Here is a 25,131-nt window from a genome sequence, read left to right on the forward strand (position 1 = left end):
GAACTGAGTAAGTGTCAGCAATGAATGGCTTTGAGTTGTCAACCCACATTTTATTAGTGCATTCACCCAACTTCAGAAGTGGCTCTAGAAGCTTAAGGGTGGCAATCTACTTGTAACAGAAAGTACAAGGTGTACAGAAGCTACAAGGTGAATAGCAAACACATTTTAAAGACTTTATTTGGATGGATGCCAGCTGGAGTCCAGCTGCTCCACTTCCAATCCAGCTCCCTGCTAATGGCCTGGGAAGGCAGCAGAGGATAGTCCAAGTGCTTGGGCCACTGCCCCCATGTGGGGGACCTAGAAGAACCTCCTGGCTCCTGGCTTCAGCTTGGCCCAATCCTGGCTGTTGCGGCCATCTATCTGGGGAGTGAACCAGCAGATGGAAGATCAAAATCTCTCTGTAACTCTGACTTTCAAATAAATAATTAAAAAACTTTTACTTAATATATACTAAATCGATCTTCTGTATATAAAGATAATTGAAAATGAATCTTGATGTGAATGGAATGGGAGAGGGAGGGGGAGATGGGAGGGGTGCGAGTGGAAGGGAAGTTATGGGGGGGGGAGCCAGTGTAATCCATAAACTGTACTTTGGAAATTTATATTTACTAAATAAAAGTTAAAAAAAAAGACTTTATTTCAAGTAGCTTTTGGGCTAATGGGATACTTAATGGAGATTATTAGGCTAACTAAGGATTTTCCCCAAGGGTCACAACATCCTCCTATTCCCCAAACTCACTGCCTGCTTTCACAAATAAAATGAACAAGTCACCAACTAAGGAGAAAAAAGGAGACAAAATTATGTGTATGTTTTTGGAACTTGGAGGAAAAGGAACTGGGAGAGGGGTTCAATGAAAGCTTTTTGCTTTACCTAGCATTCCTCCATCCCAATAACTTAAACAAAGAAAAAAAAAAAAAAAAGAGGTTTGACACACCTACACTCATTTACTGAACTCATTCACAGAATGATAGTGGCTCTTTTCTGGCTTCAGAAGACCATAATAAATACAAAAAAGTTTCCCACCACTCTATGGAATTATGTGATAGAAGGTAAGTGATTTCTCAAGTAAAGTAGGGCTCATGGATTTATCTCAAAGAATTACCTTCTCAAAACAGAAGCTTTGTATGGCTTGGGTTACTTTAGGGTTATCTGGGTTAAAAATGTTGGGATGATTAGCCAGGACAACATCTTCCATAAAGAACTGCCGCACCGTGTGAAGCGGGATTTTCTGCATATTCATCTTCCTCCCTTTAACACGCAGCAGACCAACATGTCTGAAAGGGAGAGAAGGGTCAGCCTAGTCATAATGTAAATCTTAGGAAAACATGCACATCAAAGTTATCAGATTTCTAACTTGGTTTCTACAAACTATTTCTTTATGTAATTGTACCTTTAAAAATATTTGGGGAATGGAATCTTAATGTTATCACAGATTAAAAACAGTAAACATTCTTCTTCCTCAGAATAAAATCCATTCATCCATCACTTTTCCTGTCCTAATATAAAGTCTCATAAAAGACATCCCAAGAAGTGTAATAAAATTCTATCAGGATTATGAGGGTACTGTATATGGAATATATTATATATATATATGCAATATGTGTGTATGCATGTACACACATACTTAAGATGAGCCAGCAAAGAATCATGAAGGAATAATCCAACACCTATACATCTTCTACCATATTCTTTACACTTATTATTATCGTAACAATTAAACTTGAGTGCATTCAAAGGGTAAAAGCCATTATAAAAGTTGAGTTTAGAGGCCAGCACTGCGGCACAGTGGGTAAAGCCACCACCTCAAGTGCCAGCATCCCATATGGGCACTGGTTCAAGTCCCGGATACTTCAATTTCGATCCAGCTCCCTGCTATGGCCTAGGAAAGCAGAAGATGCCCCAAGTCCTTGGGCTCCTGCACCCACGTGGGAGACCTGGAGGAAGCTCCTGGCCCAGCTCTGGCTGTTGCAGCCATTTGGGGAGTGAACCAGCAGATGGAAGACCTCTTCTTGCTTGCTCTGTCTCTCTCTGCCTCTGCCTCTCTGTAACTGCCTTTCAAATAAATAAATGTTTTCTTTAAAAACTGAGTTTAATCATTCTTAACTGATTTTTTTAAAAACCACATCATTCTGCTGAAAAATCTTTAAAATGAAATACGTAATATTACATTTATACTCATATGAATCTCAATTAAACGCTCTTGGAGAGGGTCCTTTATAAATGGATTTTGTGACACTGATAATCATCACTGAGCAGAGGGAGGGAAACCATTTTTCTGCCAAGGACCATCTGGATATTTATAACATCATCTGTGGGCCACACAAAATCATTAATTTAAAAATTAGCCTGCTACAGATCTACTGAATGTTGAGTCCTACTCACAGCTGCCTTGGCAGGACCAGACCAAATGATTTTGTCAACCTTATAAGTCCCACAGACCAGATGTTTCCTACCCCTGATTTATAGCATCTAATTTAAAATTTAATAAGTAAAAATGTTAGTCTTGCATTTTCCTAATGAGCAGAAAAGTCTATATCAGTGGATGCTCTCGTTGACAATAGCTTAATATTTGAAAAAAAAAAAAAAAAAAAAAAACAGTAAGACTACACAGAGGGGCCGGCACTATGGCATAGTGGGTAAAGCCACGCCTGCAGTGCCAACATCCTATATGGACACTGGTTAGAGTCCTGGCTGCTCATTTCAGATCCAGCTCTTTGCTATGATCTGGGAAAACAGCAGAAGATGGCCAAGTCTTGGGCCCCTGCACCTGTGTGGGAGATCTGGAAGAAATTCCTGGCTCCTGGCTTCGGATCAGCGCAGCTCAGGTCACTGCGGCCATCTGGAGAATGAACCAGAGGATGGAAGACCCCTCTCTCTCTCCCTCTCTCTGTCTGAAACTCTGCCTCTCAAATAAATAAATCCTTAAAAAAAAAAAAAAGACTGCCCAGAATGATCAACCTCCACAAACACATCAATCATATGGATAACACCACAGCCAGTACTCTGATCATATGGGATGGTTACTAAGTTATTATAGCAAGAACTTCTGCAACATTGATTCAGAATATATAACAATTACTCACTTTTTTACAGCTTCTCCTGGGGAAAGAGAAGTAACCACTGAACTTCCAGGCTGTGATACATAAAAGAGTTGCTGTTCATTTTTGGTGGGAGCTATTTTACACTCATGTTCATGGCCCCAGATAACAAGATCAATGAAGTCATCCAAAAATTGTTCTGGAATGAAGTTAGTACTTCCGTGTTTACTCCTATACCAAGGTTTTTAAGAAAATAGTATAAATTCACAGAAACAGAAAAATTTCATATTAGTCAAGTCTATTCAGATCTTTCTCCATTCACTAAAGATTTATTACAATTTTCTATGCACCAGAAATGGCAACGGATTGGGAACGCAGAAATACTCAATATCTATGAATGACCTCAAGGGGTTTGCAAAGGTGCAGGATGGTCAAGTAGGTGACCTAAAAAAAAAAAAAGCAGTCAATCCTACATTCGGAGAGAGGTCATGAAAGACTTTACAGACAATTCCCCTGTGGCAAGTCCGAAAAGCATGAGCTCTATCAACACTAAAAATCTACAATGTTGTCTGGTCATACACCAAAAAGAAGACAGAAAATTAAAGTCAGATCAATATAAATATGTCCAGTGGTTTTTAATATCACCTGTTTCTTTTACTTTGAGTAAAAATAATGGAGTGGAGAAGAAAGGTACTAAGTAACTGGAAAATGGAGCTTTGACTGAAATAGCGAAACAACCTACACAAACACTGCTTTCTAGGTGGCAAACTGGTTTCTACAGGGGTGGAAATCAGTAGCTTTGAGATTGCTCTCTGTGTAAGTCAGGATTGAAAGGCATAAATAAATACATTGTAGACAATATGAGCCAGGCTTCCATTTAAGAAGTTATAAATGTGGCCAGCACTGTGGCATAGTGGGTAAAGCCACCGCCTGCAGTGCTGGGATACTATATGAGCACAGGTTCGAGTCCCAGCTGCTCCACTTCCAATCCAGCTCTCTGCTATGTTCCTGGGAAAACAGTGGAGGATAGCCCAAGTCCTTGGGCCCCTGCACCTGTATGGGAGACTGGGAAGAAGCTCCTGGTTCCTGACCTCAGGTCAGTACAGCTCCCACCATTGTGGCCATCTGGAGAGTGAACCTGCGGATGGAAGACCGACCTCTCTCTCTCTTCCCTCTGCCTCTCTGTAACTCTGCCTTTCAAATAAATAAAATAATTCTTCTTTAAAAAAAGTTATAAATAATAAAAAGAGGAAGATAAAGTTGGCCTTATAGGGCCAGATTAGAATCAGTATAAATTTTTGATTTTTTTAAACACACAAATACAGCGGTATAGAAATAGAGAGCTATATGTGTGCTTGGGTCATTACTCCTACATCTGTGTTTCCTAACCTTGTTGATAGGGCTGATATGGCTCTGGAAGCTGTAAGCACACCTAGCACCCATATGCAGGTTTCCAAACACCAGCCTCAAAAAAAAAAGAATATCAGGGTTGCTCAGAAAAGTGGTTAATTTCAAGAAAATACAGGATGAGCCTGGATTACCTGTGGTGCCACAAAGCCAAGAATATGCGCAAAAGAAAAAAAAGGAAGGAGCACATGGACAGGACACAGAAGCCATCATGAAAGGCTGAAAACAATCTGAGGAAATACAGCAAAAACTGATGGTAATGGATTATCAAAGAATAAAATCAAGATACTTAAAGCCACATAATAACACAAATAAACTACGAAATTAGTAAATAAATGGAAAATGTACAAATACTCTTTACAAAATTCAAATTAACAAATATAGAAAAAATAAGAGAAATCAAAAACCACAACTATGATACTATAGTATTAATTGCAGGAAACAAGATAAGAATGGATGTTAAACTAAGTGGGCAGAAGTTTAAGGTAAAACAGGGTATTTACATAGTGCCAAACTATTTTCCCCCAAATATCTATTAATTACAAATTAGAAAATAGGAATTTTTTACTGGAGAAAACTGTTATACATCCCCTTAATTAAATAATCAAGGTTACTATCTCCAGCAATAAGACACATCAGTAACTATTCCCCTTATCAATGCTGCCAATTCTACTGTTCATTCTGGCTTAAATTCTTAAAATCACTTAGAAATTTTCCTTCCACCTTATACCTTTACTAGCAGACTAAAAAGTGTAGTAGAATTGAAATGACCTAAGCAAGATAAGGAACAATTCCCAGTGGTACAAATTGATAAGGAGGCCAACGCCACGGCTCACTTGGCTAATCCTCCACCTGCGGCGTCGGCACCCCGGGGTTCTAGTCCTGGCTGGGGCGCTGCGCTGGATGCTGTCCCGGTTGCTCCTCTTCCAGTCCAGCTCTCTGCTGTGGCCCAGGAAGGCAGTGGAGGATGGTCCAAGGCCTTGGGCCCTGCACCCGCATGGGAGACCAGGAGGAAGCACCTGACTCCTGGCTTTGGATCGACGCATCACGCCGGCCGTAGCAGCCATTTGGGGGGTGAACCAAAGGAAAAAGGAAGACCTTTCTCTCCCTCCCTCCCTCCCTCCCTCTCCCTCTCTCTCTCTCTCTCTCTCTCACTGTCTAACTCTGCCTGTCAAGAAAAAAAAAAGTGATAAGGAGACCACACACATGAAAACTCTGGTCTGTTCCTCTGTAAAACACACTATTTACTGCAGAATGTACCTAATGCAAAATGAGTCTACCTCCTCAAGCCTTTGCTTTACCCAGCACATAGCATGAGTCTTTATTCAATAATGTGTTCAGTAAATAATAAATTATGTCATCAGGTCCCAATTCTCTGGAGTCTTCCTTGACAACTTCCCGAGTTTGGCCCTCTGTATCAGTTTCAATATCCTCGCTCCTGGCACCTCACGCTTTATTTCAGTGATCACATAAATCTTGCTTTGTTAAGCCTCTCTTCCTTTCAATCAATCATCCCCCCTACCAACAGATCAAACTTCTTAAAACTACTAACAAAATCAATCTAACCATATTTACATATTCTGGACAAACATATACACCAGGAGGTATGTATAAAACAGCAAGGTTTATAAACACAAAAACACTAGAAATAAAACATGTTGACAGGAGGAAAAGTATAACTGTACACATCAGTAAGAATAAATCACCCTCCGAGGTATCAAGGGGACAAATTCAGTAACATCATGTTGAACATAAGTTCACTGTAAAATATACAGTATGATTCCAGGTAAATCAAGAGTAAAAAAAGTATCAATTATGGACATTTATATGTTTAAATAATAAAAAAAGCAATGGAAAAATTAACTCAAAATTGAAAATAATGTACCCCCTGAAATATTGCGACGCTGAAGGGAAGAGGATGGATAATGTATTGGGTGTAATTTTGCTAAATTTAGGAGTTATTCACTTTATGGTTATTCTTACACCTTGTCATATAGTACAAGCATTTTTTAACACTTTTTAAGATTTATTTATTTATTTGAGATACAGGGCGGGGGAGGAGTGATCTTCCATCCATTGGTTCACTCCCTAAATGGCCGCAAAGGCTGGAGCTGAGCCAATCTGAAACCAGGAGACAGAAGCTTCTTCCAGGTCTCCAACCCAGGCGCAGGGGCCCAAGGACTTGGGCCATCTACTGCTTTCCCAGGCCATAGCAGAGGGCTGGATTGGAACAGGAGCAGCCAGGACTCAAACCAGTGTCCATATGGGATGCTGGCATTGCAGGTGGCAGCTTTACCCACTATGCCATAGCACCAGCCCCCAAACATTCTTTTATAGGTATATAATATATACCTATATTTTTTATAGAAAATATATCTAATATATATGAAAAACATTTTCAAAATGAAGTCACACAAAGCAATCTGCCTGATCCTACATGAAAGCCTTGAAAGGGGTTGGCACTGTGGTACAGCAGGTAAAGCCACCCACACTGCCTGAGTGCGCCATCCCATGAGAGCCGGTTCAAGTCTCAGCTGTTCCACTTCCAATCCAGCTCCCTGCTAAACTGCCTGGGAAAGCAGCATAACATGGCTCAAGTCCTTGTGTTCCTGCATCCATGTGAAAGACCTGGAAGAAGCTCCTGGCTCCTAGCTCCTGGCTTAGGCCTGGCCCAACCGTGGCAATTGCAGCCATTTGCAGAGTGAACAGCAGATAGAAGATGGATAGATAGATCCCCCACCCCGTAACTCTGCCTTTTAGATAGATAGATAGATAGATAGATAGATCGATTGACCTTAAAAAAAAAAAAAAAAGAAATAAAGAAAAAGAAAACCTTGAAAAAATAAGAGCACTTTTTCTAAAACAGGTAGGCTTACCAACACTGATCTGGGGATCTGGGGAACCTGAGTATCTGGCTCAAAATTGTTCAGAAACTACTTTTACCTGTTCTGATGAACCACAAATAAGTTAAACCAAGAGTTCTCATCTTCTTTTGGTCTCAACATTGTCACTTTTTTATTGACAAACATTCGATACAGCCTTTCATCTGGAATGGCCCCTGAAATGGAAATCACAATATTTTTAAACTGGTTTCTTATTTGGCTTTTAAAACTGAATATATTTTGCTTCTAAATTATGTGTTTCTCAAAGTATTTGATTTTATTATTTAGGGATATACTTGAATTCTACAATCATTTTTAAGTGAGTATTATTCTAGTTTGTTGTTATAACACCAGTTAGTTGCTTTTAAAGAACATTTTCCATTTTAGGCATGCATACCTTTAAAATAAAATAGGGAACTATATTCAACTTCTCATTAATAATCCTAGTAATATTATTTTGCACTACTTTTTTTTTATTTGACAAATAGAGTTAGACAGTGAGAGAGAGACAGAGAGAAAGGTCCTCCTTCCGTTGGCTCATCCCCCCAAATGACCACTATGGCCGGAGCTACGCCAACCCAAAGCTGAGCCAAGTGCTTCTTCCAGGTATCCCATGCAGGTGCAGGCACCCAAGCACTTGGGCCATCCTCTACTGCCTTCCTGGGCCACAGCAGAGAGCTGGACTGGAAGAGGAGCAACTGGGACTAGAACCCGGCACCCATATGGGATGCTGGCGCCACAGGCGGAGGATCAACCAAGTGAGCCACGGCACAGGGCCCTGTACTATTAACTTTCTGTACATTCTAAGTACCAGTTAAGTATCCCTTATTCAAAATGCTTGCAACCAGAAGTGTTTCAGATTTTGGATTTTTTCCAAACTTGGAATATTTATATACACATAAAGAGGAATCTTATGTACAGTGGACAAGTCTGAACATAAAATTAATTTATGTTTCATATGTACCTTATACACATAGTCTGAAGAAAATTTCATATATTTTATAACTTTTATAATATTCCATGTATAAAATAAAGTTTCATGATGTACTATTTTCTGCCTTATGGCATTATATCAGTACTCAAAAAGTTCGGGATTTTGAAGCACTCCAGATTTTCAGACCAGGGATGTTTAATCTGTATCAAAAAGCATTTTGCTGATTATCCCATAATTTATATTTCCAGGATTCTATAACTGAGTCAAAAATAAAACAACAAAACATTAAATATATACCAAAGGAAAATTATGTTTTTCATCAAAGCTGTTATTAAAAGCAAGTATTGGGGCCAGCACTGTGGTATAGAGGGTAAAGCTGCCGCCTACAGTGCCAGCATCCCATATGGGTGCCAGTTCAAGTCCCAGCTGCACCACTTCCGACCCAGCTCTCTGCTGTGGCCTGGGAAAGCAGTGGAACAGTGGAAGACGGCCCAAGTCCTCATGAAAGACCCAGAAGAAGCTCCTGGCTCTTGGCTTCAGATCAGCACAGCTCCGGCTGTTGAGGCCAACTGGGGAATGAGTCAGTGGATGGAAGACCCTCTCTCTCTCTCTCTCTCTCTCTCTCTCTCTCTGCCTCTCCTTTTCTTTCTGTGTAACTCTGACTTTCAAATAAATAAGTAAATAAATCTTAAAAAAAAAAAGTATTAACAGCTATTGGTCTTCATTAAATACTAAAAAGTTTTTACCAAAACCTTACATATTTTTCCAGTAAGGAATAATCAGATTTGCCTCACTTTATTCCAAATGAGTACAAAGTCATCTCTAAAATATCACTCTTCCAACTGTTTAAATAATTTTTATTAATATAATAGTAAAATAAAATCATCTTACCCAAACCATATAGAGCAATTTTTGTGGTTCCTTTTTGAAGCAAAACTGGACTAATGTCTATCTTCTCCACAGACATTGAACGTCCAAAGTGATTTATAAATCCAGCACAACTTAAAATATCCAGTGCACAGAGTGCATCTGCCTATACAAAACATTTTTAAATAATATTAACATGTATATAAAAATAAGTGATCTATATATTGTATTACTTGTTAAAAGCATATTTCGTGTACTAATTACAAAAACATAGATTAGGATAGTATCTTCTCAAAACAAAATTACAAGAATAAAAGTACTTGTCATGTTTTTCTATTACAAATCACCCACAACAACTGAAACCACACACTAAACACAGAATTAACAACTTATCAAAATGTATGATGTCTTGGACACTAAAAAATAAAAATCATTCATGAAATGAGTGCTTTGTAATACTAAGCAGACATCTAAAAACCTGGGGAAGGCCGGCGCCACGGCTCACTAGGCTAATCCTTCGCCTGTGGCGCCGGCACCCCAGGTTCTACTCCCGCTCGGGGTGCCGGATTCTGTCCCGGTTGCTCCTCTTTCAGTTCAGCTCTCTGCTGTGGCCCAGGAAAGCAGTGCAGGATGGCCCAGGTCCTTGGGCCCTGCACCCGCATGGGAGACCAGGAGGAAGCACCTGGCTCCTGGCTTTGGATCGGTGCAGTGCACTGGCTGCAGCGCACCAGCCACAGCAGCCATTTGGGGGTTGAACCAATGGAAAGGAAGACCTTTGTCTCTCTATCTAACTCTACCTGTCAAAAAAAAAAAAAAAAAAAAATCCTGGGGAAGATTACAGATACCAATGACCAGATAAAACAAAAAGATACTTTGAATTTAGACTCTTTGTAGTCTTAACTTCCATATCAAACAGCTATAAGATCATCTAACTTAGATTTAAGTATGCTTATGAAACAATCATTTCCTACGTGTGAGATCTCACGAGGTAAGAGATAGAAAAGCACTGGTAAACTATAAAGCATTATACAATTATCAGGTGTTTATTTCTACTGCTGACTACTACTTATTGTTAACCTCAGCACCAATGAAATACAAACACAGTTCATATACCAACTCTTAGCTTAGATTTTACAATGTTCTAAATAGCAGTATAAGCACTTACGTCAGTAACAGAAAGTCAACGTGACTTTCAGACTCACTGTGGACAAGAAGCTGCTGGGAAAAGGGGGAAGAATGCTTTCCACAGAAAAACTAAACATTTCTAAAATTTCAACAAATGATAAGAACACAACAGTTACCCCAGTGGGATCATCATGATTGCCATGAATACTGAACACGGGAATTGAAATGTTGAGATTGCCATCTTGGTAGTTTACCCATGGAAATCTTGGGAGAAAAAAAAAAATGTAAGTTTCTAGAAGAGACCAAAGCTGCTTTCACCTAAGTATCTCCTTTCAAAATATTAATGCCACCATAGGCAAACTGTATGACCTAAAACAGCAAATGACCACTAGTTCGGAGTTTTAAAAAATAAAATCATAGACAATAATTCATTTTAATTCAAGTTTGAAAATATCTCCAAGTGTAACATTTTAAAGAAAACCCAACAACAATAAATGGTGCTTATAAATTGTGTGAAAGAGTAGTATATTTGATTAATGCTTAGTTAAGAGAACTTCAAAATTCTCAAACCTTTGGTATAAAGTTTTTATTTGTAGTGGAGGGCAAGGGGGAAACATATATTTTGGAACCCAAAAGATTTAGATAAAAATAAATCTCAGCTCTCACTTCCTACCTGTACAACTTCACGTATTCTGCCCATTCCCGTCCCTGGTCCTCCCAGGTCTGCTTCTCAGAAGCAAATAACAATAACAATTTCAAGTGTATTTTTTCCAAAATTATCTTGGAACAGGCATTGTGGTATAATGGGTTAAGAAAATTCAAAAAGTATACTTACTGTCAAATAGATTATAGTGAAGAAATGACTAATTATTAATGTGTATGTGTCTTATACAGAAAATATACACAAGTAAACATTCATGCAAACCACAAAAATATACTTACTTACTAAAACCAAAGTTGACTGATTGATCACTGATAATTTCAAACTGTACAGGACGGTCACCCATACAATACTTTCTTAGTAACTCGAGGCATGTATGTAATGTTTTCCTTGAGGGTTTATTTTCATGAAAAAGATCACCACCTAACAAAATAAAATCCACCTAATGAACAGAAAATGAGGTTAAAACTAGTATGTTTTAAAGGTAAGATTTTTTAAAACTATAGAAGAGGGAGGAAAAATATCAAAAAACACTAACATTATTACAGCAATTAAAATTTTTACATACTGTTTATTCAAAGGGCCTTCCAGCCTGCTAAGTAATCTGACTCCAACAGAAGTTCCTAAATCACCTTTAAAAAAAGTCATCTTTAAGGCTAGTGCCGCGGCTCACTAGGCTAATCCTCTGCCTGTGGCACCGGCACACCAGGTTCTAGTCCCGCTCGGGGTGCCGGATTCTGTCCCAGTTGCTCCTCTTCCAGTCCAGCTCTCTGCTGTGGCCCGGGAAGGCAGTGGAGGATGGCCCAAGTCCTTGGGCCCTGCACCTGCATGGGAGACCAGGAGGAAGCACCTGGCTCCTGGCTTCGGATCGGTGCAGTGCGCCGGCTGAGGCAGCCATTTGGGGGTGAACCAACGGAAGGAAGCCTTTCTCTCTATCTCTCTCTCACTGTCTAACTCTGCCTGTCAAAAACAAAACAAAACAAAAAAGTCATCCTTAAATTACTATACCAAGTTTCTCTCTCAAGTTACCCAAAGTGGTCATATTTTTTTTAACTCAAATCAAATTTAGCACTTTAACAAAATTATAGGAGAGATCTAATTCAATCAAAGTATCCATTCAATAATTTTTTAAAAGATCTGTTTACTTATTTCAGAGGTAGAATTACAGAAACAGAGAAAAAGGTCTTCCATTCCCTGTTTCACTCCCCCAAATGGCTGCAACAGCTGAAGCTGGGCCCATCCATAGTCTCCCACATGGGTACAGGGGCCCAAGCACTTGGCCCATTTTCTACTGCTTTCCCAGACCATAGCAGAACTGGATCGGAAGAAGAGCAGCCAGGACATGAACCAATGCCCATATGGGATGCTGGCGCCACAGGTGAAGGTTAGGCTACTACGCCACAGCGCCGGCCTCCATTCAGTAATTATTAATAGCATTCCTATAGACACTGGTTCCTACAGACAAAGGAAATAGCAACCTATCCTGTTTTCACTCAACAGTGATACTGTGCAAATCCCAGTACTGGATCCTGAGGATATAATCATATTCCTATCCTAAATACCTTCAAACTCTAAAGGAAGAGACAAATTTCTATGTACTTCAACATAAGCCAGACTCTTATGTTAACTAGAGTAGATACACATGATAGATACACATGAGGCACAGTTGATCCTGCAATGAATTCTAACTCAGGAGAGGACTTTACTCTGAGGATAGAGAATCAGCAGGCAAATGCTAATAGAGAGATATTTCAGTTGTGCTGTGAAGGATAAATGAGATTTTGTAGAATAGCATCTAGGAACAACCTCAGTGAAGGAGGATCATCCTTCGAAAAAATAGTCCAACATACTTAGGCTTTCAAGTACTCAATCTAAGACACCTTTGTTCTTAATCATACAAAAGGACACCAGAATACAAAGCCCTGTGGCTACAGTAGAACTTTCATTAAAACATTCACTTTAAGCTAGGTCTTCAAGCAAGAAAGGAAAGAAGAAAGTGATCATAATCAAAGGAATGGAAGGAACAAAACAAGCAAATGAAAGATATACTGCAAGAATGAGGAGCGTTTAATAGGTGTCACTTTTACAAAATGAAAAGAGCTCTGAAAATTGGTTACACAGCAAGGTAAATGCACCTAACACTAACAAAACATAGACGATAAATTTTGTGTGTGTTTCTTGCAGGAATTCTAAAAAAAATTTTTAGACTGGTGACTCTGGGAAACACTCCCTTTCATGGGATTCCTGCCTACTGTGGAAGCTAAATCTAATCATGAGGAGCTATCAGACATATCCAAAATGACCAGTTCATAATCTTCAAAAATATCAGGATAATGAAAGATCAAGGCAAGGAGGGAAGATAGATAATAATAAACCCAAAACGTTATCCTGGGTTGAGTCACGGATGTCACAGACTTGCTCCTAAATAGGCATCACCATGACAACTGTAAACATCTTAAAATTACATAATAGTATTGCATTCAACATTCTTTTACTGGTTTTGATATGTATAGTGTGATTATACATGCAATTTACTTTCAAGTGGTTCACTAAAAAAAAGTTTGCATTTATGTGTATATGTGTGTGTGTGCGTGTGTTTGTGTATAGAAAGAGGGGATAAAGCAAATCTAATAAAACATTGAAAAATCTGACTAAAGGAATTTGTATTATTCTTGCAGTTTTTCTGAAAACTGGTATTATTTCGAAGTTGTTACTGTACCTATAAAATACATGAAATCTGCTCTCTTTATATTAATAATTTTTAAAAAAAAATTTAAGTTAAAAAAAAAGACTCCAAGAAAGAAGTGAATATAATAAAGACTCTAAGTAACAATGGACTAAAAATAAAGTCAGGAAGAATTTAAACTTCAATAACAAAAAATTTAAATATAAATTTAAGGGAAAGTGCAAACATATCTGGAATTCTCAGCACGGGGTCATGGGAAGTGGACCAGTTAGGATGAGTGGATGTTGGAAAGGGAAACAGGAAACAGAGAGGAAGAAAGGTCAAAGTAAAACAAGCTTACATTCAGGGAAAGAAGTGTCTTAGAACCTAAGAGAAAGAAAGCACAGGCGGGCCGGCGCCACGGCTCACTAGGCTAATCCTCCGCCTTGCGGCGCCGGCACACCGGGTTCTAGTCCTGGTCGGGGCGCTGGATTCTGTCCCGGATGCCCCTCTTCCAGACTAGCTCTCTGCTGTGGCCCGGGAGTGCAGTGGAGGGTGGCCCAAGTCCTTGGGCCCTGCACCCCATGGGAGACCAGGATAAGTACCTGGCTCCTGCCATTGGATCAGCAAGGTGCGCCGGCCGTGGCGGCCATTGGAGGGTGAACCAACGGCAAAGGAAGACCTTTCTCTCTGTCTCTCTCTCTCTCACTGTCCACTCTGTTAAAAAATTAAAAAAATAAAATAAAATAAAAATTTAGAAAGCACAGGCAGGAATCTCTTGCAGGAAACAGACCTCCTTTAACCATAAGTTTGCCCTCAGGAAGGAAGAATTAATCTTAAAAGGAAATAGCACCACCCATTTTGTCAACAAATGCATGAGTACCTACTACTGTTTTATTATTACTATTTTTTAAAGATTTATTTATTTATATTGAAAGAGTGAGAGAGAGGTCTTCCATCCTCTGGTTCACTCCCCCAAATGGCTGCAATATCCAGGGCTGGGCCAGGCTGAAGCCAGGAGCCAGGAGCTTTATCTGGGTCTCCCACGTGGGTGGCAGGGGCGAAACAGTTGGGCCATCTTGGGCTCATCCCAGGCCATTAGCAGGGAGCTGAACTGCAAGTGCAGCAACCAGGACACGAACTGGCATTACCCACTAAGCCACAATGCTGGGCCCCCTACTACTGGCTTCTAGACACTGTTTAGGTATTAGGATACAGCATGAAGAAACACAGTCTAATAAAGACAGGTAATAAATATGTAAACTCAATAACATACTTTAGATAGTGCTATGAAGAAAAGCACTATAAATAAAAATAAAATGGAGTGATATAATAAAAGAGTACTTGGAGGTTATGTCCAAAAAGCTAAAAGTTCAACTGAGAACTTCAATCAAGCCAAGATCAAGGTGCTTCAAAGCAGAGAAGCAGACCTGCAAAGGTCTCTAAGTGGAACATGTCAGTGTGAATGGAGCACTGTAAACCAGGCAATGAGCTGCAGATGAGGTCTCCTGGCAAGGATCAGATCAAGTTGAGCCTTGTGGTGTGAATCTCAGTCTATATTCAAGGGAGGACCACTGGGGAGATTTTAAGTTGCAGAATGACAGGATCTGATTTATCATTTTAAAAGTTCACTTTGGCTGCTATGCGGAACAGATATAGAAAAAAAGAATGGAAGGAGGACCAAAAAAGGAATCATTACAGTCTTGACAAAAGTCTAAAAGGTGAAGCTGCAGAATGGTGGAGGCATTCCATATGTCATTCAAGAGGAAAAGGCCTTGTAGATAAACTGAACAGAACTATGTGGGAAAGGCTGGAGATATGAATTTCTCAGTCATCAGCATTTCCATTTATTCTCCAGCCATGACCTGGGGTCTAGACTCACATTTCAACTGCTTGCTGAATGCTTTCCTGAAATGTGCTATTGACTTTCAAACTCTAAATAGGTCTAACTCAGAACTCGCCACTTTCCCACCTGAAGAAATACCTCTTTCAGATTTACCTATTTCTCTTTTGGTTAGCTCCATTTACTTCAACTATTCAGTCATGGTCACCCTTCTCCTTCATCTCCACTCCCTGTAATAACTAATCTAAGTACACAAATCCTATCTTTGTAATCTCTTTTACTCACTTCCTCTTTTCCATTCCTAAGGCCACCACTTTTTAAAATAGTCTCAAGTTGGTCTCCAGCTCATGCTCTAATAAGCTTCTGCCACATTTTCCACTGGAATGGAAACCAACCCCTCAATCTGGCATTTGAAGCCCTCCTCATCACAGCTCACACCCTCGTTTCTAGTCCTTCAGTGTACTTTCTAACTTATCAGCCAAATTCACCTGCTGGCGCCCTCACACACCTCCTGCTGTCTCAGGTCTGGGTCCTCACTGCTGCCTCACCTGGAATGTACGTTCTCTATGCTCATCCCTCATCAAAAGTCTACTCATCGTCCAAAGTCCAAGCAAAATGCCCCTGCCTTCATTAAGCTCCCATTGCTACCCTCATCTAAATGAGATTTCTTCTACCTCAAAACTTCCAGGAAGTGCTATTCATGATTTTTTTAGAGCTCTCATCATATATAACCTTGCATTAGAGTGTTCTGGATATTTATCTTAGCTCACATTTTAGTTCTTTGAAACTATAGTAGTCATCTGCACATTTCAAATAAAGTGCCACAAGATCCTGCACTCTCTAAACAACACATAAATATTTATAAATTTTAACAGACAATTTACAAAAATAGCTTCTACTTGAATTAAAGACACAAAGCACACAAAAGTTACTTTGGACTTTTAAGTACAGTGATATTTAAACACGTGATATGAGCACATGTGCCTACAAAACAAAGTTTTAATTTTTTTATCGGAAAAGACCCCACTGATTAAGGCAATTAGTAGAAACTGCATAGATGTTAAACCAAACTCACTTCATTTTCCTGGGCAAGTCTTAAAATTTCATCAAGTGTGACAAACGTATCATTTCCTCTGACTGCATCTTTCTCCATAAATCCAAGATGAATATCAGTTGCAACTAAGATTTTAAATGTATTTTCATCATCACTGTATTAAGAAAAAATTCCAATACAAAACATTATACAGATATTGAAGCAAATGATATCTAAACATAGAATATATAACAAGTTATGGAGTAAAATAATTTCTTTTGTCTTAAACTTGGTCTGAAAATTTGACATACTCAACAGATCTTTAACATCACATATTTTCCTAACTATTAATTCAATACAGAATAAATGTACATAAAATTTTTAAATCTTCTCTACTTCAAAAATTTATAACCTTGAAACCAGTTTTATATATTTGCAAAGTAATGTGGACCTGAAAGCTTGTTTTCCACCACAAAAGCCCAAGAGCTAGACCCCTATATCAAAACTTTCTATTTATAAGATTTTGCATTTTTTCAGGAAAAATCAGAGTTAATGTAAAAAGGCATTCTCCAAGTTTATAAGTAGACTTTAAACTAAGATAATAGTAACTTATATTCAGGCCCTCGAAAACACTTGACTCTACCCTCTACAGAATTAGTTTTTCATTAATAAATTTGGCCAAGCTAAAAAATTGTTTCAATTCAAATGACATTTGGTAATACTCAAGGGTACTTTGATATGAAGCAGCAATGTAATAGTTATTAATGCCCTCTAAGCATAATATAATTTTTATTCTTTAAAACAGTTTTATAGCTATGATCTCATCTCCTCCCATATAATTATTATTACCTCAGAGAAAAAAATGAGTATGCTTAACACAGAGAAATTAACTGACTTATTGCCCAAATAGTGGCAAAAAAAATTCACATTGAAAACTTAGGCTGGGGGCCAGCATTGTGGTGCAGCAGGTAAAGCCACCACCTGCAGTGCAGGCATCCCAGGTGGGCACCGGTTCCTGTGATGGCTGCTCTACTTCCAATCCAGCTCCCTCGTAATGTGCCTGGGAAGGCACCAGGGTGGCCCAAGTCGTTGGGCCCCTGTACCTACGTGGGAGACTTAGAAGAAGCTCCTGTCTTTGGATTGGTTCTGCTCTGGCCATTTCAGCCATTTGGGAAATGAATCAGCAGATGGATTTTTCTCTCTCTCTCTCTTTTCTCTTCTCCTCTTTCTGTAACTCTGCTTTTCAAATAAAACAAATCTCAAAAAAAGTTCAAATTTCTTACAAAAAAAAAAACTCAGGCTGTTTTCACAAAGCCATAATGAACATTATCCAAAAATATTTCAGCAAATATTTCAGAAGCTTAAAAAATGATATGTACACTTTCTAATTACTTTTTGCCAACAAATACATCAGATCACATTACTATATGTTTCCATAACACCTTATAAAGTATTTTCACATGTGCTCTCCCATTTAAACCTCAAAACTTATCTAAGAAGGACATTAGTATCCCAATTAAACAAATGCAGAAATTAAGGCAAGGTTCAGAAAATTCCTGACTTGTCCTAGATCTTTAGGCTATTACTGACCAAGGAGTTGAACACAGATGAGACACGAAGTCTAAAGCTTTTTCTACATAACTTTCATGGTCTTTTTATTTATTTCCAATTTACTTAAGCTCATTTCCAGCTTATTCAATACTAGAGCTATTTACTCAAAAAATCTTAAAAAGAACCACACTAGTAGGATTTCATCAAGAAAAATTCAGTATTTTAAGACTAAGCCAAGGAACATAAGCTTGTGTACTACAGCAACAAATGAAATTGGTGCAAGACTCTGATCTATAACTGTATATTATCTTTTAGCTAATAAATATACTTTTGATAACTAACAATTCTAATTGCAAATTATTTATTTACTGCTCATTTATTAAATAAACTTTCTTTAATGGTGATGCTAATTGATGGGATTTGGAAACACCAAGGCAAGGAGTCGAGTCACATGCTCACAGTGTATCTGCAGGACTCATTGTCACCGGGACAAGGTTCTTCTCCAGGTACTCAGGGTATGTTCAAATACGTCAGAAAATCCACTCTGTTCCTAATTCTAAAAAGAAAATTATATAATGCACATTGAAAAAGTCACCAACACGATTTAGGCTACAAAGAATAGACTTCTTAAATATACAGACTAGAAATTTTGGAAAAACTTCATTTCCATCTAAGCACTTCTGTGCTTTTACTTTTTAATGAGCTTAGAAAACACAATTCCAGTGCCATTCTAGAGACACCATGATGATTAAACTTAGCTCCTTTTTCGTTTTTATTGCTCTTTTGGGCAATTAATGTACGTTCAATAAATGGGCAAAATGGGTCACATAGTGTTGCTTTAGCAATCAATCAATCTTGGACGTGCAGAACTGTTTGCGTGCCCTGGCTACTTAGGGCAAGGAGGCAACTTCGTATTTCCTGCTCAAACACAAGACTTTATAAAGGAGCGGTTTTGTTTCGAAGTAAGGGCTTTCGCGTTTAAAGCTAGCGCGAATAAACAAACACGTGGCCTGCACAGAAACAAGCTTTCACGTGAAAGCCCGGCCCGGCGGTCCTGGGGAGCGGCTGCCACCCCGGAACCCCACGCCCGTCAGGAGTCCCAGGTCGGGTCGCACAGCACCCTCTGAGGCAACCATAAGGAATCCTCTAACAGCCCTCTCCAGACAACCGGGCCCGTCTTCCCAAAGCATCTAATTCATTCTGGGCTTCCGCCCGAAAACCGACACAAACAAAAGACGGATACGATTTCTAAATTACCCCACAACAGGATTCTTCAAAGCCCCACCTTCGGGACCTGAGACTACCTTCTATCTGGGAACAAGGGGCAAGTTTCCGGAGACGAAAAACAAACAGCAGTGCCTCGCCTGGCGTCTGCGAACCTACTCCGCCACAAACCTGAATTAGGCGCGACAGAGTGCCATCTGCTTCTCTCGCGATACCTCGTTGATGACGTAGACAGCGCGAGTCCTCTTCAGTTTTCATTGGTTGCCGAAAGCTATAAGGGGGCGGGCAAAGTTGCAGCGAAAACTCGCAGCCGTGCCAGAGCCAATCCTGTGCAGCCAAGGGAACGAACCCGGAAGCGAGGTGAGCGACAGCGATTTTTGGCTTCGGAAGGTGGGTAGCTTTTCCCGGTCCTGGCCCGCGGTCAGTGGTAGAGTCGCGCCGACAGAGAACCTCTGGGTCTATAGGGGCCGTCCCCTGCCGACTCCGGCTGAAATCTTGAGGTCGGATCGCGTTAGAGTCTTTGCTAGGGCCGAAGAAGCCTCTCTGCTTTGGCTATTCCAAAGGCCCCAGGCGCGACTTGGCAGGCCTGCGGGTGACCAGGCCTTGTCTGGAGCCTCTGGTTTGCAGGTTTTTATCCCGTCCTTTCCCACGTTGTCGCCCCCCGAATCCCCGTTTTCAGAGCATAGCATCTGTTGTTGTTTTGTGCTGAGAACAGTAAACTACAGTGTAGTGAAAAATCGTGTGGAACTTCTGAATTAGAATCTGGCCTTTCAGATTCATTGACTGGCCCTCGGTTCAGGGCGAGTTGTCTTAAGCTATCCAAACCTTAGCGCCTTGACCTGTAAAATGGGGTTTACAGCTGCACTTTTATTGAGTGGTTTGTGGGGCATTGACATAGTTTGGATCGCTGTAAAAATGATCTAAATCTTTACTAGCAAACATGCCTACCACTCGTGGTGGAATATCATCAAATAAAAAAATGTAATATTTATTTCTTTATTTGAAAGTCAGAGGTAGAGAGAGGGAGAGACCAATCTTCCATCTACTGGTTCACTCCTCAGATGTCCACACCTGGTCTCCCATGTGGATGTCAAGAACCCAAGCATTTGGGCTATCTTTCCCTGGCTTATTAGCAGGGGGTTGGATGGGAAATAGAGCAACCAGGACACAAAACTGCACAGGTATGGGAGACAGATGTCGCATGTGGGGTGGCTTAACCCGCTGTGCCACAATAACCTGTCCTTCAAATAAAAATCTTGATCTTGTTTTTTTTCTAACTGAATCAAGGCGATACACCTGGATTTGACTTTTTAACATTAAATTTACCAAGTAATTCATTGTGTCTGGAACCGTAAATTCAGAATTTATATAAAGGGAATTTTATAAAAAAGGAAAGGGAGGAGATCTATAATGGTGCTACATTTGCTATAATTAAAGTGAACTTTATGGCATCTCTTACATGTTTAATGAATTGATGTATGATCACTTTTGCGTTGCAAGGTTCAGGAAATAATGTGAGGATCCTGGCTTCAGATCGGCCCAACTCCAGCTGTTAGGGCCATTTGGGGAGTGAACCAGCAGATAAAAGGCCTTTCTCTGTCTCTCCTCCTCTCTGTCTATAACTCTTACCTCTCAAATAAATAAATAAAATCCTCTTTAAAAAAAAAATACACACAAGGCAGTTCTGATGGGGTCTCAGTAAGCTCTGAAAAGTTGGAAGAGTGTTAGAAATCCTTTCTTGCATCCTTACGTTTTGCAGTAAAGTAACAGGCCCAGAGAAATTACTGCTGATGAGTGATAGACTTAAAACTTGAATTTAGTGGTCTTGCCTCTAGTAATAAAATTTAATAACACATTAAGACCGTATGCTATTGGGCTGGTGCTATGGCACAGCAGGTTAAACCTGCCTACAGCCGACATCCCATATGGGTGCTGGTTCTAGTCACAGCTGCTCCTTTTCTGATCCAGCTCCCTGCTGATGGCCTGGGAAAGCAGTGGAAGATGGCCCAAATCCTTGGGCCCCTGCACCCACATGGGAGACTGGGAAGAAGCTCCTGGCTCATGGTTTCTGCCTGACCCAGCCCCAGCTTTTGTGGCCATTTGGGGAGTGAACCAGCAGATGGAAGATCTCTCTGTAACTCTGCCTTTCAAATAGATAAATAAATCTTTAAAGAAAAGAAAAAAGACTGTATACTATTAAACTTGTGAGATTAGGTAGAAAGAAATCAATATTTTGGGCATATGATTAACTTTGAATCATTCATGAATAGCTTTTCAGAATCCATTCCAGGCAAAATCAAGTGATAAGATCCTAATTTAATGCAACAGATATTTCTGCTGTATACCAGTGGTCCCTAAATATAAGTTAAATATGGTTCCTAGCCTTAAGTTTATCGTCTTTTAAGGGGCTAAGACAAGTACAAAGTTCATGGTGAAATAAAACAAAATACTTGCACCAAAACAACTAGGAAGCAGAAAGAGATCTAATTGGGCGGATCAAGAATGGAAGAGGTAACATCAGAAAAGAGCCTTAAAGTACTAATAAGTTTCAACTAATTGGGATGCTAAGAAATGGTATTAAAATATCAGTTATTGTGATTTTTCTTTAATTGATTAAAGTTTAATATACTGTGTAACTCTTGAAGCTGATCGTGGTTTATAAATTAATACGGTAGCTTAGCAGAATAAATATTACTTCCTTCAGAGAACCTTCTTTAATGCCTTAGAACCGGATAAATTATTACTCTCTCATATAGTTATGGTATCCTCACTTGCTCCTGTTATAGTATTTAGTATGCTGTCTTTGCCAGTCACCTCTATTAGATAGTAAACTTCTTGATAAGACATAGATTTGTTCATTGTGGAATCTCAGTACCCACAGACTGGCACATATCATATTTGTTGAGTGAAGGAGTGAATAACAGCCAAAATTCTGTTCAAAACCAGGAGCCAACTAGAACTATAGCTGTCTATCAGTGAATAGGACTACTTTTTAAAACAGATGTTGTGATGAAGATATGTGCATTGATAGAGACTTGGAACTGTAAGTTTTGGTTTCTGCCCTTAATTGTCTTCCCTACAAAAATCTCAAATGTGCTTGTCTGTGTTGCATTATATTTTTAAAACTGTAAGCATTCATTTCTCTTAGCATACCATCATTCCTAAACTAGTAGATTTGAAATAATAGAACCATCAACTTAGTAAAAGAAAACAAGACACTTTAGATCTTTAAAGATCATTGGTAACTTAAATCTGTCAGCTCCAATATTTAGTATATGTAGCAGATATCATTAGAGAAACACAGAAGAGTTTAGACAAGGTTCATTTGTATATTTTTACAAGATTGATCTATGCTGTTGATAAAGCCTCAATTACAGTTTTGCTAAGTATTGTGTTTTTCTTTTCAGATCTTGATGAATCAAACCTTGATATTTGAAATGCATTTTATTTAGAGTAGTGGTAAAAATGGAAAAAGATAACATAAATGAAGATGAAAAACCAGACCCAGAGAGTTCCTTGGAGTTTTCTGAGCACTTTAACCAACTTGAATTATTGGAAACACATGGACATCTTATTCCCACTGGTACTCACAGTCTTTGGGTGGGCAATTCTGATGATGATGAAGAGCAAGATGAAAATGAAGAGTGGTATCAACTGCAAGAAAAAATAATGGAAAAAGATCCAAGCAAATTGCTACTTTGGGCTGCTGAAAAAAATCGGGTAAAAAAAAATTAAAATTAAAGTGGGAACCATTAAATAGCAGGAAAAGTATTGGGTTGGGAGCCAGAAAATCTGCTCTTGAACTTAGTTTAACTCTGGGCAAATTCTACTACTTCTGAACCTCTGTTTTCTTATCTGTAAAAAATGGCCATCATAATGCCCATCTCTTTGCTATAGGATTGTGAGGATCAAAATGAGGCAATGTGAGTGAAAACACACACTAAGCTAGAAAGTGTTATGTTAGGTATTATTTGAGAGTTTAAGGGCAGTTATCTATAAAAATAGTAACATCTGCATTTAGAAGTCATTTCTATGAAGTCAGTAGAATTACCTTAAAGATAAATATCATTTATGAAACGGAAAATGGGAATTAATATTTATTATTAAATACCAACCCCATTTATACCAGGTGCCTTACTGTATTACTTTGTTTAATCTTCACATTTCCCTGTAAGATAGGTAACAGTCTTCCCTTTTACAGACTAAGAAATTGAGATTTGGCAGTAGTAATTTGCACAGTGTCATCCATATAGAATTAGCATCAGGTGTCTATTCCTTCCCCTTGGGCTCTAGTATTTCATTTTGCTAAGTTCCCTCATATCTCTTTAAATAAACTGGTAACTAAAAGAGTATTGTGCATTTTTGAATAGCTTTTTAACTCAGAGTACACTAGCTCACCAGAGGTCCATAGACCAAACAGAAAATCACTACCTGAAGATAGGCTTCTAAGGTATTTAGAAGAAATTGAGCTTTTTAATCCATAGATTCCTTGTCACTATTTTATTCTTCTGTTAAATCTTATTTTTAAGTTTCACATACTATCTGTATTTATATTATACTCCTGTTACAGAAAAAAATCATTTTTTCACAGCTAAATTGTGAAATACAATTATAGCCTGTATTATTCACCTAGGACTAAAGCTTTTATGCATAAGCTTTAATTGGACCAAGAGTGACTATAAGGTTTGAGATTTAGACTCACACTCTTAGAAGCAACAGAGTGCCTACAGTTCATTTAATAAATTACTCACCATTACTTTACAAAACACAGATCTTAAATTATTTTCAAGTCATCTGCTAACAAGTTTTTATTTAGCTTAATTAAATCTAACACCACTAGACAGTTTTCATTTTTGAATTTTTAAAAGATCCATTTTTTTTTTCTTAGCTTACTACAGTGCAGCGAATACTTTCTGAAAAGGCCAGTCTTGTGAACACTAGAGATGAAGATCAATATACTCCTCTTCATCGAGCAGCCTACAGCGGACACTTGGATATTGTCCGTGAGCTGATTGCTCAAGGGGCAGATGTGCACGCAGTGACTGTGGATGGCTGGACGCCCTTGCATAGCGCTTGTAAGTGGAATAATGCCAGCGTGGCTTCTTTCTTACTTCAGCATGATGCGGATATCAATGCCCAAACAAAAGGCCTCCTGACCCCCTTGCATCTTGCTGCTGGGAACAGAGACAGCAGAGATACCCTTGAACTTCTCCTAATGAACCGTTATATTGAACCAGGCCTAAAAAACAACTTGGAAGAAACTGCGTTTGATATCGCCAGGAGGTCAAGTATCTATCACTACCTCTTTGAAATTGTAGAAGGCTGTACAAATTCTGTACCTCAGTCTTAATGTTTCTAGTAATTTTCTTAAGTGTCTAAGTAGTAGTGCCTCCTTTGTGTGAGATGTAAAATATTCCCCTAATACAAAGTTAACATCAAATGTCTTACTGAAGAAAAAATCATTGGGACTCACTTTAATGTCTGTCCAAGTGAATTGCCTGATCTTAATGTCAAAATGTATTTGAGAGTTGCTTGGATATATCTTTAATGATTTCTGTGGAGTTTGTGATTTTTCTCAGAAATAGTTTCAATTAAGTATACTTAAGAATTTGACACAGGTTGTACAGAAACTAAAGATATTTTTGGTGCTGATCTAAAAGAAATATATTTTTAAATGTCCCATATCTTGTTTTTTTTTGAGTATTTATTATATTGACATGTATTTTTATAAGGTATAATAATTCAGAATGTAATTTTTTAAATATACTGTTGCAGTTCAGCTGTCTTCTCTATATGTCCATCTCTAGTTGCTTTCATTTTAAACCAGGAGAACTAACATTTTAGTGACTTGAATCTTCACAAGTTAAACAAAAATCCCAAAACATAGATCTTTGTTATTT

At 38.8% G+C, this 25,131-nt stretch overlaps 2 protein-coding genes across 6 annotated transcripts in view; one reads left to right on the top strand and one right to left on the bottom strand.

Annotated features, from left to right (window-relative positions):
• MRE11 (MRE11 double strand break repair nuclease) overlaps window positions 1-19,516 on the bottom strand; it is an 84,823-nt gene extending 65,307 nt beyond the window's left edge. The window contains exons 1-9 of one of the 4 annotated variants that reach the window (XM_008262535.5): window positions 19,403-19,516; window positions 18,467-18,563; window positions 16,499-16,631; window positions 11,197-11,357; window positions 10,431-10,518; window positions 9,154-9,295; window positions 7,390-7,504; window positions 3,085-3,270; window positions 1,104-1,275 (exon numbers count right to left, since the gene is read on the bottom strand). In XM_008262535.5, the coding sequence (XP_008260757.3) occupies window positions 1,104-1,275; window positions 3,085-3,270; window positions 7,390-7,504; window positions 9,154-9,295; window positions 10,431-10,518; window positions 11,197-11,357; window positions 16,499-16,631; window positions 18,467-18,486 (1,017 nt within the window). In that variant the 5' untranslated portion in view covers window positions 18,487-18,563; window positions 19,403-19,516. Of the gene's footprint in view, window positions 1-1,103; window positions 1,276-3,084; window positions 3,271-7,389; window positions 7,505-9,153; window positions 9,296-10,430; window positions 10,519-11,196; window positions 11,358-16,498; window positions 16,632-18,466; window positions 18,564-19,264 lie in introns of all 4 variants that reach the window. The other 3 variants (XM_008262533.5, XM_002708627.6, XM_008262534.5) reach the window with 3 other exon arrangements.
• Window positions 19,465-24,915, top strand: ANKRD49 (ankyrin repeat domain 49). 2 transcript variants are annotated; one of them, XM_008262532.5, is made up of 3 exons: window positions 19,465-19,591; window positions 22,639-22,951; window positions 24,120-24,915. In XM_008262532.5, exons 2-3 carry the CDS (start codon window positions 22,697-22,699, stop codon window positions 24,579-24,581), a joined length of 717 nt encoding a protein of 238 aa, XP_008260754.1. In that variant the 5' UTR covers window positions 19,465-19,591; window positions 22,639-22,696; the 3' UTR covers window positions 24,582-24,915. The 2 variants fall into 2 exon arrangements, with proteins under 2 accessions (XP_008260754.1, XP_002708672.1); XM_002708626.6 differs by lacking the exon at window positions 19,465-19,591 and adding an exon at window positions 19,594-19,621.
• Window positions 24,916-25,131: the final 216 nt, after the last annotated feature.

Source organism: Oryctolagus cuniculus, chromosome 1 (genome assembly GCF_051225735.1).
Source record: "Oryctolagus cuniculus isolate XC-2025 breed Fujian yellow rabbit chromosome 1, ASM5122573v1, whole genome shotgun sequence".
Taxonomy (NCBI): Eukaryota; Metazoa; Chordata; class Mammalia; order Lagomorpha; family Leporidae; genus Oryctolagus; species Oryctolagus cuniculus.

What these genes read in the sequence shown, in the direction of transcription:
- ANKRD49 (XM_008262532.5), top strand. Translation starts at nt 22,697, where the DNA reads ATGGAAAAAGATAACATAAATGAAGATGAAAAACCAGACCCAGAGAGT. An exon ending in GGGCTGCTGAAAAAAATCGG is followed by an intron (nt 22,952 to 24,119) that starts GTAAAAAAAAAT and finishes TTTTTTTCTTAG; the next exon opens with CTTACTACAGTGCAGCGAAT.